This window comes from Centroberyx gerrardi, chromosome 12 (genome assembly GCF_048128805.1).
Source record: "Centroberyx gerrardi isolate f3 chromosome 12, fCenGer3.hap1.cur.20231027, whole genome shotgun sequence".
In the NCBI taxonomy this organism is placed as follows: domain Eukaryota; kingdom Metazoa; phylum Chordata; class Actinopteri; order Beryciformes; family Berycidae; genus Centroberyx; species Centroberyx gerrardi.
The window spans coordinates 11,693,273-11,710,004 of record NC_136008.1 but is presented as its reverse complement, the minus strand read 5'-3'; the positions used below and the strand labels follow the sequence as shown (position 1 = coordinate 11,710,004).

The 16,732-nt window shown below is 45.5% G+C and overlaps 2 protein-coding genes across 3 annotated transcripts; one reads left to right on the top strand and one right to left on the bottom strand.

Moving 5' to 3' along the window:
* Positions 1-71: 71 nt before the first annotated feature.
* Positions 72-8,564, top strand: cops7a (COP9 constitutive photomorphogenic homolog subunit 7A). 2 transcript variants are annotated; one of them, XM_071909158.2, is made up of 8 exons: positions 72-132; positions 3,001-3,123; positions 3,318-3,393; positions 4,127-4,215; positions 5,158-5,360; positions 5,602-5,707; positions 5,957-6,126; positions 7,952-8,564. In XM_071909158.2, the coding sequence occupies exons 2-8, from the start codon at positions 3,001-3,003 to the stop codon at positions 7,989-7,991; spliced, it is 807 nt and encodes a 268-aa protein (XP_071765259.1). In that variant the 5' UTR covers positions 72-132; the 3' UTR covers positions 7,992-8,564. The 2 variants fall into 2 exon arrangements, with proteins under 2 accessions (XP_071765259.1, XP_071765251.1); XM_071909150.2 differs by having other exon boundaries at positions 7,923-8,564.
* Positions 8,565-12,354: 3,790 nt separating this feature from the next.
* On the bottom strand, positions 12,355-16,546 carry pianp (PILR alpha associated neural protein). Its single transcript, XM_071908431.2, has 4 exons — positions 16,536-16,546; positions 15,899-16,326; positions 15,431-15,509; positions 12,355-12,502 (listed from the first exon to the last, which is right to left on the bottom strand). Exons 1-4 carry the CDS (start codon positions 16,544-16,546, stop codon positions 12,355-12,357), a joined length of 666 nt encoding a protein of 221 aa, XP_071764532.1.
* Between the last annotated feature and the right edge of the window lie 186 nt (positions 16,547-16,732).

Below are 16,732 nucleotides of genomic sequence, written 5' to 3'. Positions count from 1 at the left end.
CAGCTAACATTGCCCCTCCCACTTTCCATTACTGTCCAATGAGCGATCACGTTCCTTTGTTGTCAAACGTGTGCTGACAGCGGAACTCAACAACCGAGAGGGAGGCTATCAACTAGAAACCAACATAACAAGGTAAATTCTCATGCGCGGGGCCTTTTTTTGAATACGTGTGTGTATATATCTTCGTGCATACCTCTTTTCCTAGTTATTTATGTAATACTGTCTTGTGGTTTGCACGTTTAGAAGGGCATAAAATAGATGAGGCCTAACGTCGCCGCTTAATGCGAAGCCTTGCGGTACTCGCTAGCAACCGTGCTAACGTTAACTTAGCTAGCATCTGCGCTAGCTAGCACCAGTAGCATGACACATCGTGCATGAATAGCCTATTACAAACAATATCTACCTACCTATGTACCTGCGAAGATTTCTTTGTACTTGTCTATTCTTGTCGTTTACATGAATGTCTTTTGACAAATAAGATCACTGGTTAACTTAACGCTAGCTGGCAGGGAGTTTGGCTGAGCAAGTGTGCCTGACAACACAGACCATTTAATTTCTATGACACAGACCGTCGATGGTTGTTCACTATACGTCCTATTTAATTACGCGTATTATTCCCTGCTCTTCACCGTCTGTGATTGTCTCAACGTTTTTCAAACATCACACATTAGCCTTTGAAAGTGAAAATGAAATGATTGTGTTGAAGTCGTGTCACAAATGCTGTTCGTTGATTACTATGATCAGAGAGAGATACATGAACCCCTAAGAAATATGAAAGGTTGAATATCGCTCTTCTCAATTCGACTTATCTTCTGGTTGCAGCGTGTAGACAAATGCCTAACGATTAACGCACGGAGTGAGTAAAATTGTTGATGATTTTGAAACAATTGTCCCAGTAAATGTAGCATTTACACGCGCAATAATTTTTACCGTCTATACTATCGTTTGAGACTCCGAAAAGATATAGCCTATATGTCACGCTGTTTATACTATGCCCGCTTTCCTCACGTGTTAGTCCCATTATGTCCCGTTCTTTGTTGTATGGAGATAACCTCACCGTACGTAAATCCGTTAAAAATCGAGCGTTGTAAAAACGTTGCTTAATTTATCTCCGAGAGATACATGCTGGTTAGAACATGATTTACGGGTTTTCAGTGACTAGCAGCCGCTGACAAATTCGGCATACAAGTAATTCACCACGCAGCACTTGATTTCAATAAAACCTCAATTTTAGAATTGGTTCACAGTCCTCGCGGCCGCACTCCACAGTGTATTTTGGTGGAAGACGATTATGGGAATAACAGGCGAACCAATCCTAAAAATAGAAATTTTATTGAAGTGAGTGCTCCTTGGTGGGTCGGGTGTATGCCGAATTATACAGTGGACCCTTAGGATTCTGAAGGGTCTTAAGTTATGATCTACAACAGGGATAGGCAACCATGTGCCATGCGGGTCCAAAAGTATGCAGGTTTTCATTCCAACCAAAGACTACAGCAGGTGATTTCACTGATTAGCACACCTTCAACCAGAGAGGAGGAACTAGCCTAATCATTGCAATCACTTGGTGGAGTCTTTGGTTGGAATGAAAACCTGCAGACTCTCAGCCCTCATGGTACATGGTTGCCTATCCCTGATCTACAAAGTGTGCATGTTTGCAAGGCCACATTAAATTGCCAGAGCTTTTGAATGGAGTGTGGGGTAAGTGTCCCTCCATACAAAACAGAATGGAACTCATCTGGGCAAGAATATGGTCAAATTGGCACCCCACTGTGTTATCTTTCATGTTTTGGTATTGTCACTTATGTAGTGTGTGCCAGTATAAAAATAAATGAATACAAACAGTGGGATACTGATTCAGAGCCAGACCAAAATAAACGGAGCGGCAACATAAGATTCTACTGCAGTGTGCAGTTCTGTATTTTTGCTAGGATGCAATTTCTGGAGTCAGTCTAAATATCTCTTAGAGCCACAGGCAAATTCCCGTCACTACTTGGGTAATGATTGTGAGCTCTTACCTTCAGCCCATGATACATTTCCATCTTGGTTCTATCCAGGGGATGGGTTTTGATGAATATACATGCCTTGCTCCACATTCAATACATTTGTTACCCACAAAGGAGCTACCCAGTGACACTAGTCTTCCACTGTTGGCCACTGAGCAGCTCTTACTGGGTAATTGGGGTTAAGTGCTTTGCATAAGGGTGTCTTGCTGGTAGATGTTGAGGAGGAGAGAGTGAGGAGAGGAGAGAGTGTTTTTCATTCAATTTGTTGCCCAGTATCCCTTTCAACAGGACTGAGTGGTTAGCCAATGGTTTGAAGAGCATGGCAAAGTTAGCTACATGCCATGGGGTCCCAGTAACTTGATATGATCATCAATAGAGCATTTATGGGAGATTGTGATGGCATTTTCCTCTACCATTATAGAGAGGCAGGGCCCAGGCGAGTACAGAGAATCATTATGTAGCAATTAACATTGACCTAACACTCGGATTATATTTTTAACATCTATTATTAAACCTCAATCCGACATTAACTTTTGACGTGATTTAGAATACTTCAATTAGCCTTTTTAGAATGGTGTATTACATTTACTTGCTGCGCTCATGTAGCCATGTGGTATTATGTCTCCAATTTAATTTTCTTCCATTGACTAATCTCCTCGATTTATCACATGGTTTCGGGATTTGAGTGAGGTGCATAAATTAGATGTTTCTCAATATCACTATTTCACTTGTGTGTATTGTAAAAAACATAAAATATCCACATTTCATCCTTCACAATGCAGATGTATGCTTCAGCCAGACCTTGCTCTCTATGATACAATTGGACCAAAATCAGCCCAAAAAGACCTAACATTGCTGAACAAATCCTTTATGCTGGTATTTGCTTGATTTTGATCGTACCAGTACAGAGAGAGTAACTCTGCTCATGTGTATCTCTCTGTAGTACTACTGTCTAGCCTGCTAACCATGCCTCTGACCCTGTTTCCCCTGGTGTCAGATGGAGGTGGAGCAGCTCCTGTCTCTGTCAGGCTCAGCACTGGCCCAGGCTGTCAGCTCTCTGCTGGAGACCCCAGGCCTCTACGTCTTCTCCGACATCCTGGAGCTGCCTAATGTCAGAGAGGTACGCACACACATTCACACACCTTCTCTGTCTCTCTCTCTTTCTCACTGTGACTCACAGCAAGAGCATTCCTTAGAGTTGCTCACAGTGCATAGATGAAACAGGCAGCCATTCGTTTCTCACACAGATCTCCTTACTTCTTTGTTCTGCCCTCTGTGTCTCTCCTTTTTCCCCCTCTTCCCCCTCAACCACAGCTGGAGACGGGCCCTCATGCACCGGTGTACCAGCTCCTCAACCTGTTCGCCTATGGAACCTACTGCGACTACAAAGGTATTGCAGTGGCAGCACTGTGTAAATAAGTAATGGGGCGGCCCTGCAACTGTTTTATTATGAGCTGTATTTCTCTAGCTGCCAGGCAGGCACCTTGTCATTGAGGCCTAAAACAGTCAACCTGAGATACTGCAGGCTGGTAATTCACAGACCTAATCACAGGATTCCTCTTATCTCTCGGGCAGCAAGCTGTCATCAAGCATTCTCATTGGTTGATTTCTATCGATGCCACAAATGGACGATAAACTAATCTTTCATTACTGAATTTGCCATCTATATGATGTACTGGTGAGCTTCTACAATAAGCGGAATGTTAATTATATCTAATTTTATGCTGAATACCCAGCCGAGAGCCTGAAAAAAGAATGTAGCCTACTTTACTGTTCACTTCCCTTTCTAGTCACGCCGACAAGGAGCACATTTATTCTCATAGAGTTGTGTAGTGGAGCCCTTAGAGGAGCTGTCAGAGCTGCCTTCTCCGGGGGGGTGAGGCCCGTCTCCAGGGGAGCATGGCAGCAGTCACTGGAGACCCGTCTTCTCCCCGCTCTGTTCTCTTGACTACTTAAACAGCTGCACACTCACCTGTGTGTCTCTTTGTTCAACATTACTCTTCAAAGTGATAAGTAGTGCCTCGATAGTGTTTGACTGTTTGACCCTCAGCGAACTGGCACTCGCACATTTCTCTTGTTACATATTCCCCTTTGTGTCTTTTCCCTCTTCTCTACTGTTCCAGAGAGAGCAGCCTCTCTTCCAGAGTTGACCCCAGCACAGAGAAACAAACTCCGCCACTTGTCCATTATCAGCTTGGCCTCCAACCTCAAGGTATTTCTTCATTCTCTTGCTCGCTTGCAGTTTTCACAGAAAAGTGCAGATCAGCTGTAATTTTGTATTTGGGTGATACCATTTTTGGTCTCAAAAACAGAAAATTGTTTTCATAGCTGCAACCATCAGATTGCTGTAGGCTCAATAAAGCAAGCGCTGATATTAATGATGTATGATCAACTTCGCTTTTAAATATGGCTTCGCTTTGTTATTCAGGCACATTATCCAAATTAAAGAAAGTTCTTGTGAGCTTGCTTCTGATCTTAAGCTTGTGGCTGTATTTATATCAGCTAGAACTGTAGCAAAAGACTAACCTATCTGTGTGAAGTCTGTTAAGAAAAAGATACTGGCACAGCAGCTACTCCGCCTGTCTTTTTATTTTTCTTGTCGTTATTACTTTCCTACCCATTCAGCCATTTGCATGATAATTCATTCTCTGTCCTTGTTTAAGGCATCTTTCATTTCCACCATCTAACCATACTCCATTTCTCTTAATGCCCTTTTCTTTCTCTACTCCTGATAAATAATTGATTCATTATTCTCTCTAGTTCTGTCTTTTCTATCACCTTAATCTCACCTCTCCACTACCATCACTCCTTTCACTGCTGCCCTCTGTTTTTCTGCTTAATATGTCACATTTTAGCTTTCCCAGCATGTAGGCCTGAACTCCCATAATTGCCCAATGAAGGATTGTTAAATTTCAAACTCTCTTTTCATCCTCCTCTGGCAGTGACATTTAGGCAAATGAGCAATTTCACTCTAACGTTTTTGTCATTTTCCGTCAAAGCACTGGAGTGGAATTGAATTCTCCGCCTGTTTACCAAGGTAAAAAAGAGCATATGGAGATTAAAGTCTCCCAATGTCTTTTTCCCCTCTGTGTGTGTGTGTGTGTGTGTGTGTGTGTGTGTGTGTGTGTGTGTGTGTGTGTGTGTGTGTCCTCAGTGCCTGCCCTATTCACTGCTCCTGCAGCAGCTTGAGCTGAAGAATGTGCGGGAGCTGGAGGACCTGCTGATCGAAGCCGTCTACTGCGATATCATCCAGGGCAAGCTGGACCAGAGGAACCAGCAGGTGGAGGTAGACTGCAGCGTGGGTCGCGACCTCGGCCCCAACGAGCTCCCGAACATAGTCAACACACTGCAGGAGTGGTCAGTAGCCCTCTCTTTGCCTGTCTGTGTGTGTGTGTACACTTGAGGCTGTTTGGTGTCTGAATAATGGTCTTCCTCTGTTTTCCCAATCCTCTCTCTCTCTCTCTCTCTCTCTCTCTCTCTCTCTCTCTCTCTCTCTCTCTCTCTCTCTCTCTCTCTCTCTCTCTCTCTCTCTCTCTCTCTCTCTCTCTCTCTCTCTCTCTCTCTCTCTCTCTCTCTCTCGTGTGTCTCTGTCTCTCAGGTGTACGGGGTGTGAGGCGGTGCTGTGTGGAATTGAGGAGCAGGTCTCAAGAGCAAACCAGTACAGAGAGAGCCAGCTGAAGGTCAAAGTTCAAGTGGAAACAGAGGTCAGTCCTTCGGCCCGCTGTTCTCAGCACTGCCCCAGAGTAAATACTTGATGCTCTGTGATTTCTCCCTCCTCACTAGTTCTGGTTTTAGGCTTCCAGCTACTTGTGGTATTTCAGCTTCTTCCTGACTGCATATTTCCCTTTTTCTGCTTCTTGTTTGAGGCTAAACTAATACAGCAATCTCATCCATAACTACAACTTAAACTCACCCCTCCTCTTTCCTTTTTCCTTACCTCACTTTTCCCTCAGGTTTCAAACCTACAGAAAACGTTAAAGGCCAGCTCCGCTTCTCCGTCATCTGGTCCCGCCCCTGCTGGAGCCGCCTCCAATCAGGACGCAGACCAGCCGGCCGAGCCACGAGACCCCGCCTCCTCTCAGGAACCACGACAACCGGGCAAAAAAAGTTCCAAAGTGAAAGGGTAGGTAATGTGACATCATCTTTGTCTTCACTGTGATTATGGGGAGTGTTGTGGCTTGGTACAAGGTGCAGCCAAGTATCGTCAGCATGACCGAAGTGTCCGTAGTCAAGAACATCTCGGATGTTATGACTTTTATACAATAGATACCGCGCACAATAAAAGGAAAAAAAGATCACTACCCGACTCCACAGGAGTTTGCATAGCAATCAAGTGCATTTTTTATAAAGCATGGCCATAAATTTTAGGAATTGAAATGCATGTTTGGCCATGCAGATTAATTTGCTGAAACTACACATAATGTTTCATTGAGCATTGTCAGTTCACTCCTAAATCAGGTTTGTCAAGGGTGTTTAAAAAGAAATGCTATTTATTCCAATAAGAAACAAAATTGGAACAAAGAAGCTGCATGTGGGTTTTTTCTTTTTCTTCTTTTTTTCCCATTAAGTTTCTTTTATTGTCTCTGCTCCTTTTGTTCTGTGAAGCACTTTGTAAACCCGGTTTTGAAAGGTGCTATATAAATAAACATTTACTTACTCACTTTTAAGCCACAGCACTATAAAGACTCTGCTTCAAACACTGAATTAAAGCCATTTAGTGCAATGTTCTTTTCGAGAGCAGTGTTAATTCAACAGAGAATCGGTATGTTTCCATTTTTTTCAGTAAACATTAAAAAGCCAGCTGCCGGCATAAGTGGTTTGTATGTGTGTGAGTGCGCTTGTGTGTATGCATGAAGTAGCTTCATTATCAGATGCGCGCAGTGTTTTGCAGCGGTACTCTAACCCTGCTATCAGGGACTCTTTTTCTATTCAGCCTCCATCCGGCCCAATTACCAATTGCTAATTTCACGTCTGTCCTGGATTTGGAAATGTCACTGGATATACAAATGCCCCGGGTGCTTTCTTCCTGAAATGACTGTTTCCCCTTCTGGTGATCAGACGAGACGCTTTGGTTGTCTGCCTGTTTTTGTTGTTCTTGCTAAATAGAAAGCAATGATTATTTTCTCACTGCCTGACACGTTTTGATGAAGCAGAGAGCCCTGTAATTCTCATCACTCAACGCTGCACTTCATTCAAATGAATATCCACTTATGTTTTGAAATCCAAATGAATGATAGCTTAACCTCAATCCTTGAATTAAAATAGGTTTTGTGCATCATTGGTATTTATAGGATGAGATTGAAAGTGCAATAGTTATTATTAGTATTAGGTTCTTTGCAAAATTCTGTTAAATTTCGCACAAATAGGGATCCACTGAGATAAGTCAAAATGCAAAAAATACAAAAATCTTGACATTAGACATCTTGCCACTAAGTCATTTTTGCACCCAATTTGCAACAGTAATGTATTGGTTGAGTAGGGCATGTATAAAATAAACATGTAACATATAAACCACTCAATTATTCATCAGGCTTTGGCAGATTCTGGAAGATTTCACACACTGGTAGATAAGTCACTGTGTATTAACGGAGAACAGGCAAATTTCAGTGGCTTAAAAATCAGTACGGATGCAAATCTTGCCTATAAGACAAAACACATTAAATGTTTCTCATTATTTTGCTAGTTAAAGTTAAGCCAAAAGGATCTAATGTTAATTTTAAAAATGTGTTAGATAATTTACTTTAATTGTAATCAACCTATTCTCTTTTTGAATGGATTTGACCAATGATACCTATTTACCTTCATTGGGATAGTTAAATGCGCTCAACATGTGCACGTACAAAAAATATGAAAATGGCCAGTTGCTGCTTCTAGTGTTTTAAGACGCACACCTTTGTACTAAACAAAGCACTTATGCAGGGCTTTCTGTGGGTCGTCTTCCCCCTCAGGCTGCGTGGCAGTGGGAAGATCTGGTCCAAGTCCAACTGAAGGCGGAGGCGGAGACCTGGAGACACCGGCACTGATGGATACGCTCACTGGTTGACGGACAAACGGATACGTAAAGCTGATAATGTGACCAATGTTCACGGACACCCTCAGTAACACCCACTCGCCACGCAGACGGCAACAACAAGACGCTTCATGGGAACTTTCTCGTCACCTCTAACACTCATAATCTCACCTGGACGGATTCAGAAACACACGCACACACTGGCTGATGGGAATGACGGGTGTGACAGCCAATCATGCAGTTGTGAATAGCCCAACAGGCGGACTACCAGCTCTGTGTATATACACCCCTTCTAACACGAGTACACAGGAAGACAGAAACGTATAACAGTCAGTCTGCATAAGGAATCAGTTGTTTTTGACCTTTTGACACAATGAGACAAGAAGCAAGATCAGTGTATTTGATGCGTTTGTGTGTGTTTCTAATGTTTTAAAGACTTTTGATTTAGATTAATTCTATGTTACGTTGTATTTTTTTTTTCTCTGCTGAGTTGAGACATGTATAAAATCAGGATATAAATTGTCGGGAAATAAAATGAAGCCCTGTACTTATCCTAACTGTCTCATTAATGTCACTGTCACTTCCTTTTATTAAGTGCACTTCAAAGTGCATCTCTGGAGGGTGCACTGCTAAATGTTAACTCGCAGAAGGGGGCTACCCGTTAGGAGGTCAAGCCATTAATTAGGGCATCTCCCCAAAGAGACTAATGTATTATAGAGCCGAGGCTTCCCCTGTGCTCAACCAGCATGGTTACACACATCCACACACACATGAAGTACATTCATATTTTATATCAGTATGTTTTGCCCAGAGCTTCTATTTCAATGTCAAAATTGCCTGTTGAAATTGCCTGCCACCTACCCGTGTGCCTCCATCACACGCTCAAAATTGCCTTTATCATCCCCGTCCTGTCCATCTCTCACTCTTTCATTCTCGCTCTGTTTTCTCTAAAATCTCGCTCTTCATCCCGCATGACATTAATGGCGGCAATTAACTCACCAGCAGCAATAGTGAGAGTGAAAGACGAGGCTTGAGAGACAGGGAAATTATCCTCTTCCATTTAACCCTATATCCTTCTCTATCCCTCCCTCCACCCCCCCTCCTTTCTCTCTCCCCCTCTATAAATAGTGGTGTTAATTTCAGTCAGTGTGATTGAGCTTCGGCTTCACAGTTTGCTCCGTTCTTAACAGATGGGAGCTGTGAATTCTAACAGCTGTACACCTCTGAATGTGTTTGTGTGTGAAAGAGGGATACTTTGTGTGTGTGTGTGTGTGTTTAATACAGAGAGAGCGAGAAAGGGGGAGGTGAGTTGTGTGCGTTTATGAGGTGTGAGCATGTGAGTGATGACTCTGCATGCGCGACGGTGTTCGTGTGTGCACGCCTAACTTCTGCATTAGCGTTGGGGTTGTTGCTTGCCCACCATGGTTATGGATTGCTGCAGCGTCTGCTGGTTTGTGTCTCATAACTAGACGGTCGTTAAAACTTCCGAGTGGACTCCAGCCAATCAATTACTTTGATTGATCAGTAAAATGCCCAGAGGAGATGAAAACACTAGCAGAGCAGTCGACTGGGGGAGAATCTCAATACTCTCGAGTGGCATTTCTCCTCTCTTGCTCTCTCCTTGATTCTATTGACATTTGTGTGAAAAAGTGTACACAGAGGAAATTCTTGGTTAGCATCCTGTTAATCTTTTTGAAGTGAGAAAAGCCATATGAGGTGAGGAGATAAGGAAAGGCTCCGGATAGAAGCAGCATCCTTATTCTATGCCCCTTTTCAGCTGCTCCTCGGTGGTTTAAAAACATATGATTGGCATATGCATGACTTTTTATTGCCAAGCCAATGGTTCAAAATCAATGTAGGGCGGTGGACAAATGTTCACTTCAGGGAAAAAAGATTAGGAGACAGGGAAGCTATTAAAATGCACAGTGTAAGCCTCATCCTTCCTATAAAGCACCGCGGATCCCACGGCTCCCAGGGCAATCCAGTAAACATGCACAGAAATAAACAGATGGACACAAAGCTAAAACGCCAGTGTTGAGTCTTTATTGAACTTCCATGGTACAGAAGGACCACATGTCTACAGGAATGCTACTAAAAATCACAAGACACTGGAATACTGGAGTACTGCACGAGCCACGCATGACGCCACCAGCACTATGGCTGTAGTGGAAGTGTGTGTTGGGGTGTTTGGGGGGCGGGGGGCGGGGGGGGGGTGTCAAATCTCAAAGCTGCTTTAAAAAAGTTGCAGAGTTTGAAAACACAAACAGAAAAAATGTGGCTTTGAAGGATTCTGGAAGATATCACTCACTGATAGATAAAAGATACATTTATAAATTTTTGATTTTCAGTAAATGCAACTCTCATACAGATTTTCATACTGTATACAATGCAGAATCGTTGGAGAGATAGAAATGGTGCTCCTTGATGTACCAAGTTCCTTTGGTATGAGGCAGCTGGTATACAATGATTGATAATGATGTCAAGGGAAATGGTCATTGTTTTATTTCAACTAGACTGTCCGGTGAAAAAATGCCTCATTGTGGTAACTCATCAGCTCTTTGATCACTCGTGCGCTTATTTCCATGACAACATTATAAAACATTCTATGGCAGCTATCTTGTGTACCAGCCAACGCTTTCAAGAATGTAGATTTTAACAGGAATGCCCGTTCTATCCATTCAAGTTCTGTGTGCAGAATATATATTTTATCTCCACCCTTCACCCCTGGAAGTACTAACTCTATGCTTAACACACCTCTACACAGTCCAATAAGAACAAAGGATGCTCACAAAGGCACAACAAAGAGAGGTGAACGTCAGCCAGATAATTAGGGGAACAAATCATGAGGAAAACTCTGAAACAAAACAGACTCCTCGACACATTGCAGAGGAAAAGCCGCACTATTTGCATTTCAGGCGCCCAAAGCGGGGAATAAACAGCAGTTTTTGGAGCGTGACATGTTAAACACATTGCCTGCTGGCTACAGCCCTGCCAAACAGCTTTGTGAAATACCCCCTTCAGTCTTAGGAGATGCTGAGAATGGCTTTTTAACCATTTACAAACCAAATACAAGCCCGCTAAACCAAAATTATTTTCAGTGTCATTTCATCAAAGAACAGTCTGTGCTGGATTAGAATTGATATGGAACAGCTACAGATGTGCGACTGAATCGCTGGAAACAGTTAAGGAAGCTCAGGTAGGCCGTCTCAGGGGTAATAGGATGTTGCATGGCTGTTACACTGCTTGTTTGTGAATTAGTCATGGCAGGTAGAGGCGCAGAGCGGTTGGTTAGCTGGGCAGAGCTCGGGGCAATACAGGGGATAGAAAACAGAGAGTGGGCTACAGTGACGCAGAGCCACATAAAAGAAATTTACACAGAGGAAGGAAGGAGGGAGCGAGCAGCAGGAAGATGAGTTTGAGTTTTTAGACCTCAGGGAAGCCGAGGAGTTTTGTGATGGCTGGATACCTGGGATCCCTGAATTCATTTCACAGTCTCAGAGAAAATAAAACGGCGCCGCGGGCACACCCTCTGGTCATGTTGATGTTCCTCCTCAGGCCCCGTAGAAATGTTTATCATATGGAAAAACAGTCACCTCAGAGGTTCACAACTGGGATCCTGACACACAGCAAGAGACACAGACAGAGAGACAGAGTGAGAGAGAGAGAGAGAGAGAGAGAAGGAGGATATGGGAAACTTGGGAGCCCTGATGAGCGGAGACGAGAGGATGGAAGTGGAGAGGAGGGAAGGAAAGACCGAGGAAAACAGGAGAAGTGGAGCAGAGAGGCCCGGAGCAGGCGAAGTGGCGTAGACGCAAACGGAAAGCTACATCACAGGGGATTGAGAGGAGCGGAGAGGGAAAGAGATGGAAGGGAAGGAGGAAGAGGAGAAGGTGGAGGTGGAGGAAAAACCGAAGGGGGAGGAGAGAGGAAATGAGAAGGAGAACTGGAGTAGAAGCCCTATAATTATCCTGATTGAGATTAACTTTAAATACCCTCCCATAAAAGCATCATTTCATGGATGGCGCTTGGGCGCCTTTCACAGGCCCACGATGACTCATCTGGAGAGGAAGTTTAAAAAACACCGATACATCTTCAGCAGCACCAACACTCCAGGCCTGCATACTCCACAGAGAATAGCACTACTGTCCAATTATACTCCATGTACATGCTCACCGAGTACACAAAAGAGCTAATAGGGCTGTTTCACACTCGCACGCACATATACCACAAACACGCCAGCACACACAAACAAGCAAACCTGAATCCGATTGCGCGCGGAGAGTCGCGCACGCACCCCAGACACAATACACACACACTGTGCAGAGTTGGTGAGGCGACTCATTACCTCTCCCTGTCGGTGAAGGAGGGGGTGCTGTGCAGTGTCTGCCGGCTGTCCTCCGATGCGAGGGAACGAGGGAGGGCGAGGGAGAGGGGGGGGGCCACGCCACGGGAAAGCGGGGGTGGATGCTGGGAACAGCTGCGATCGTAACTGGGAGACAAGGATAGAGAGACAGATAAATAGAGAGAAAGAGAGGAGGGAAGACAGAGGAATACAAGGAGACAGATAGAAGAATAAGGGAGAGAAATGGGGAAACAGGTGGAAAGAGGAAGAGAAAGAAAAAAGAGAGGGGCCGAGGGGAAGATAAAGAAAGGGATAGAGTGGGAGTGAGAGATATAGTGAGGGATAGAGATGGGCAGAAAGAGGGATAGAGGGGGAGAGACGAAGACAGGCGGAAAGGGAAAGAAAGAGAGAGAGATACAGATATAAAGGCAGAGAGCCAGAAAGATAGAGTGACAGAATTAGAGAGGGGGGGACATATAGAAGGAGAGTGGGAGAGAGACATATTAAAAGAGGTTATAGGGAGAGAGAGATAGACAGAAGAAGAGGGATGGAAGGAGGGAGACAGATGGAAAGCGTTGACAGAGGGGGAGAGAGATTGAAAGAGAGCAATATAGGGAGACAGAGAATGGGAGTAAGAGAGACAGATGGAAAGAGAGGCACGGCAGAAGAAATATACACAGAAAGAGAGAGAGAGAGAGAGAGAGAGAGTGGGGGGGAGAAAAGGGAGACAAAGTCAGAGAACATCAAGAACGGCCGAGCCATTTAGCGTCAGCCAATACATTACACTGCCACCGTGAGAGAGTTAGTGCACTCATTGGACTCATTAAAACACTGTCAGAGGGGAGAGGCAGAGGGAGAGACGGGGAGTGAGAAAAGAGCAGTGGGATGAGAGGAGGGAAGTCGAAAAAGGGAAAGGTGGGGAAACGGAGGATGAAGGAGTGTGCGGGTGAGGGGGTGGCGGGGGGCAACAAGGCAGAGAAATGGGCCGAGGGGCTGACACACAGCTGAGGTTGGCGTAACGTTATTTCAATAAGGAGCGTGAGTTATGGCGGAGGCGCAGGTTCCAGCTCTTAGGAATACTTAGGCGCACAACAAAGCCGAATTCTCCGCCATAAAAGCCCGCCTGCACTCTCATCTTCCCTCACTAGCACCTGTCTCTGGCTGCCTGACTCCTTTTCTCTCTCTTTCACACACACACACACACACACAAACGCTGGCACAAATGATAACATTAGCCACACTGACAATTTTAGGGCTGGGAAAATCAGAGCACATATGCTGCTCCTTCTACAGTGTAATCATAATGAACTGGACTGTAGCCAATTTCCACTATAGGCTATCATTTCAGTCCATCTGTACCCCCTCCCATTCATTCCGCGGCACTCTCTCGATCTAACACATGGCATTATTTACACATTTATGACACTGAGGCACGAGCCAGTCTATAGCACGACAGAGAGGGCTGCCGCTCCGCTTCTGAATCCCTGCAATTCTCACTTTGTAACGGCACTTTGGGATCCACCAGCGCGGGCTTCCACTGCTCCCCCACGGCGGGGGCTGATGAAGTTATCGAAGCAGCAGTTAAGGCCAGCCTCGGGAACAGAGAGAAGGGGCTTATCGTGTATCAGCTCACGGCAAGCTGGAGGATTATCTGTGGATCTGCAGCCGGACTGGCGGTGCTGGGAGAGATAGGAGACTGGCGAGGGAGATAAAGAGAAGAACGGCCACGCTAAGGCGGCAGTGTTACAGCAAGGCGGTGACGCTCACTGAAAGTAAACAAAAAGGACCTAAAGAATGAGGGGAAACACTTGCACAATCATTCAGAAAGGAAAAAATCCCTGGGAGGCGAAGGGAATAGAGGCCCAGGTGGGAGGAGGGAGGGAGGGAGAGAGAGAGAGAGAGAGAGAGAGAAAGAGAAATAGAGAGAGTGTGAGGGAGCGAGAGGAGATAATGTGGACAGTGTGGGAGCCTGAGCAAAATTGAGATTAAGAGCAAGAGTATGAAAAGGGGATATGAAGGAGACCAAATTATACGGCGAGTCAGGCAATGCAATAAAGAATTATGGTACAAGAGAAAGGCTGGTAAGATGAAGAGATAAGAGAAATAGGGTGGAGGAGAATAAGAGGATAAGGAGAGGAGGAAAAAAGGAAGTGAGAGAGAGGAGAGAGGTGTGGGAAGAAGGGAGAGAGGAGAGTGATTCCCCATGGTCAAATAAACAAGGTGTTATTGGTTTGATCAGCAAAGCGTGGAAGTGCTCCACTACATCACATAGATGAGTCCCCATTTCCAGCTAATGGCCATGTGTGCACCAGGCACATCTTACAAGACCGGGCAGCATCACGTAAGGAGAACTCCCTGTGTTTACATGCTCCAAAAGGTTTAATAGCCAGGCCACTATTAGAGCACGTTGACACTGGTGGAGCCATGTTATTGCTCAGGCCCTGCAAGCATGTAAGGGAACAGATCTGTTTTGTGGTCTCTCCCCTTCCTAATGGTTATAGTGAATGTTTAATCATTGCAACTCTAATGGTACTAAATGACACAGCTGTGCCAACTGTGACTTTCAGGAACCCAAGTGTTGTTAATAAAGTCATTAGTAAGCAATTACTCTACTCACACTTTGGGGGGGAATAGTTACACCCAGTTTGCTTGGAAATAATCATGAACAACAGCCACGTAGGCACACATAGGGAAGACAGACAGATAGACACACACACACAAACACATTTGCAACTGATTAACAATCAAAATCTCATTTTCACTAATCCCTACGCATCTGGCCCGAACCATAACCATTACCTAACTCTCAAAAACCCTAAAAACCCCAAACTCTTTTCATCAGGAGAACCAGTAAAACATCCTCATGAGGAAGCACTTCACAGCTTTTCTGTTCTGTTCTATCCAGCTCCTATTGTGGGAAATGTGGCCGAAATGTGTAGAGATGCTGTGTATTTACTTATTTATCCTGAGAAGCTTGGCTGAGCACGCATGCTCTTTTTCAGCAACGCCTGCTTTACACTCATATGACCATAAACACACACACAAGTCTATAGAGGAGAGAGTTTAGGTTCCTACCAGAGTTTGGCTGTTATGACGACCGCAGTCAGGATGAGCAGCGAGGAGATGGTCACTGTGACGTAGAACTGAGGGTCCACTGTAACACACACACACACACACTCATGCAGTTACTAATCTCACACCGTGACCATATATAATTGTGTCCAGAACAAAGTAGTAATCAATGAAGCCAGTTGAACATGAAATTGGATGTGCGAGAGTTGGGCCTCCAACTACAACACCAATCCGATGACATCTTCGCCATATCTCTCTGTGTGACAGCAGCCAATTCCTCCCTTCGAGTGATGAGAACTTTATTAAGCATTCCCCGCCACAGACACAGCCGACTGCACACAGCGGGGTGTCAGCCTTCTCCCTGGTGACAGCTAATTCCCTGGAGGAGTCCTGGCATGTGTGTGTTCACATGGACTGCGGCTCGTGACCACTTTTATTTAGAAATCCTTCACTCGCATCCCTGATGCCCACCTTCCTCAGGCTCTGTCTCCTCTGCCTCCGTCCCTCCATCATCCGCTCCCTCCTGGTCCCTGGCCTCCAGCGGCGACTCCTCCTGGGGCTGGGTGCTGCCCGCCGTGCCCTCGGGTAAAGGCCACACCTCGGCCGCGGTGGTGCCGGCCGCCTGCTGGTGCCCATGCTGGTGCGGGTGGTCGGTTTCCTGGCTGGACAGGAAGTGGTAGGTCTCGTCCTCCAGGGGCTGCGTGGGGCCCCACACCACCGCCCACAGCGGGGTGGGCGTGACCTGGGCCGTGACGGACAGCTGGACCGACAGGGCGTCCACCTGCCCCTCGCCCTCACTGTCGTCACGGTTACAGGTGGAGGGTTGTGTCACCAGAGCAACCAGGAGGAGGGAGAAGAGGCAGCGGAGGGCAGTCAGTCGTGTGACAGGAGAGATGGAGCTGGAAGAGAGGCGAGGGAGAAGCGGGAGAGAGAGAGAGAGAGAGAGAGAGAGAGAGAGAAGTTAGCGCTGAAAATGTATTGTCCACTGGCGCCTGCACGACCTCGACAGCTCACACACTGATCCCCATGCCAGCAATCAGTCAGGATGTCATTCTCTGCGTCTGCCCCCCATACATCCCTGCTTCACCTCTGATACTATCCATCTTACCATCTCTCCATCGCTTCGTTCTGTTCACTGAGACTCCACTCCTCCGATCATCTCTCTCTGTAAGATAAGACAGAGGAGAGAGACACAGAGAGAGAGAGAGAGAGTGAGAGAGAGAGAGAGAGAGAGAGAGAGAGAGAGAGAGGAAGGGGGAGGGTCCAGCTTTTTTTATATTGGCAGATAAATAACATGTAAACATA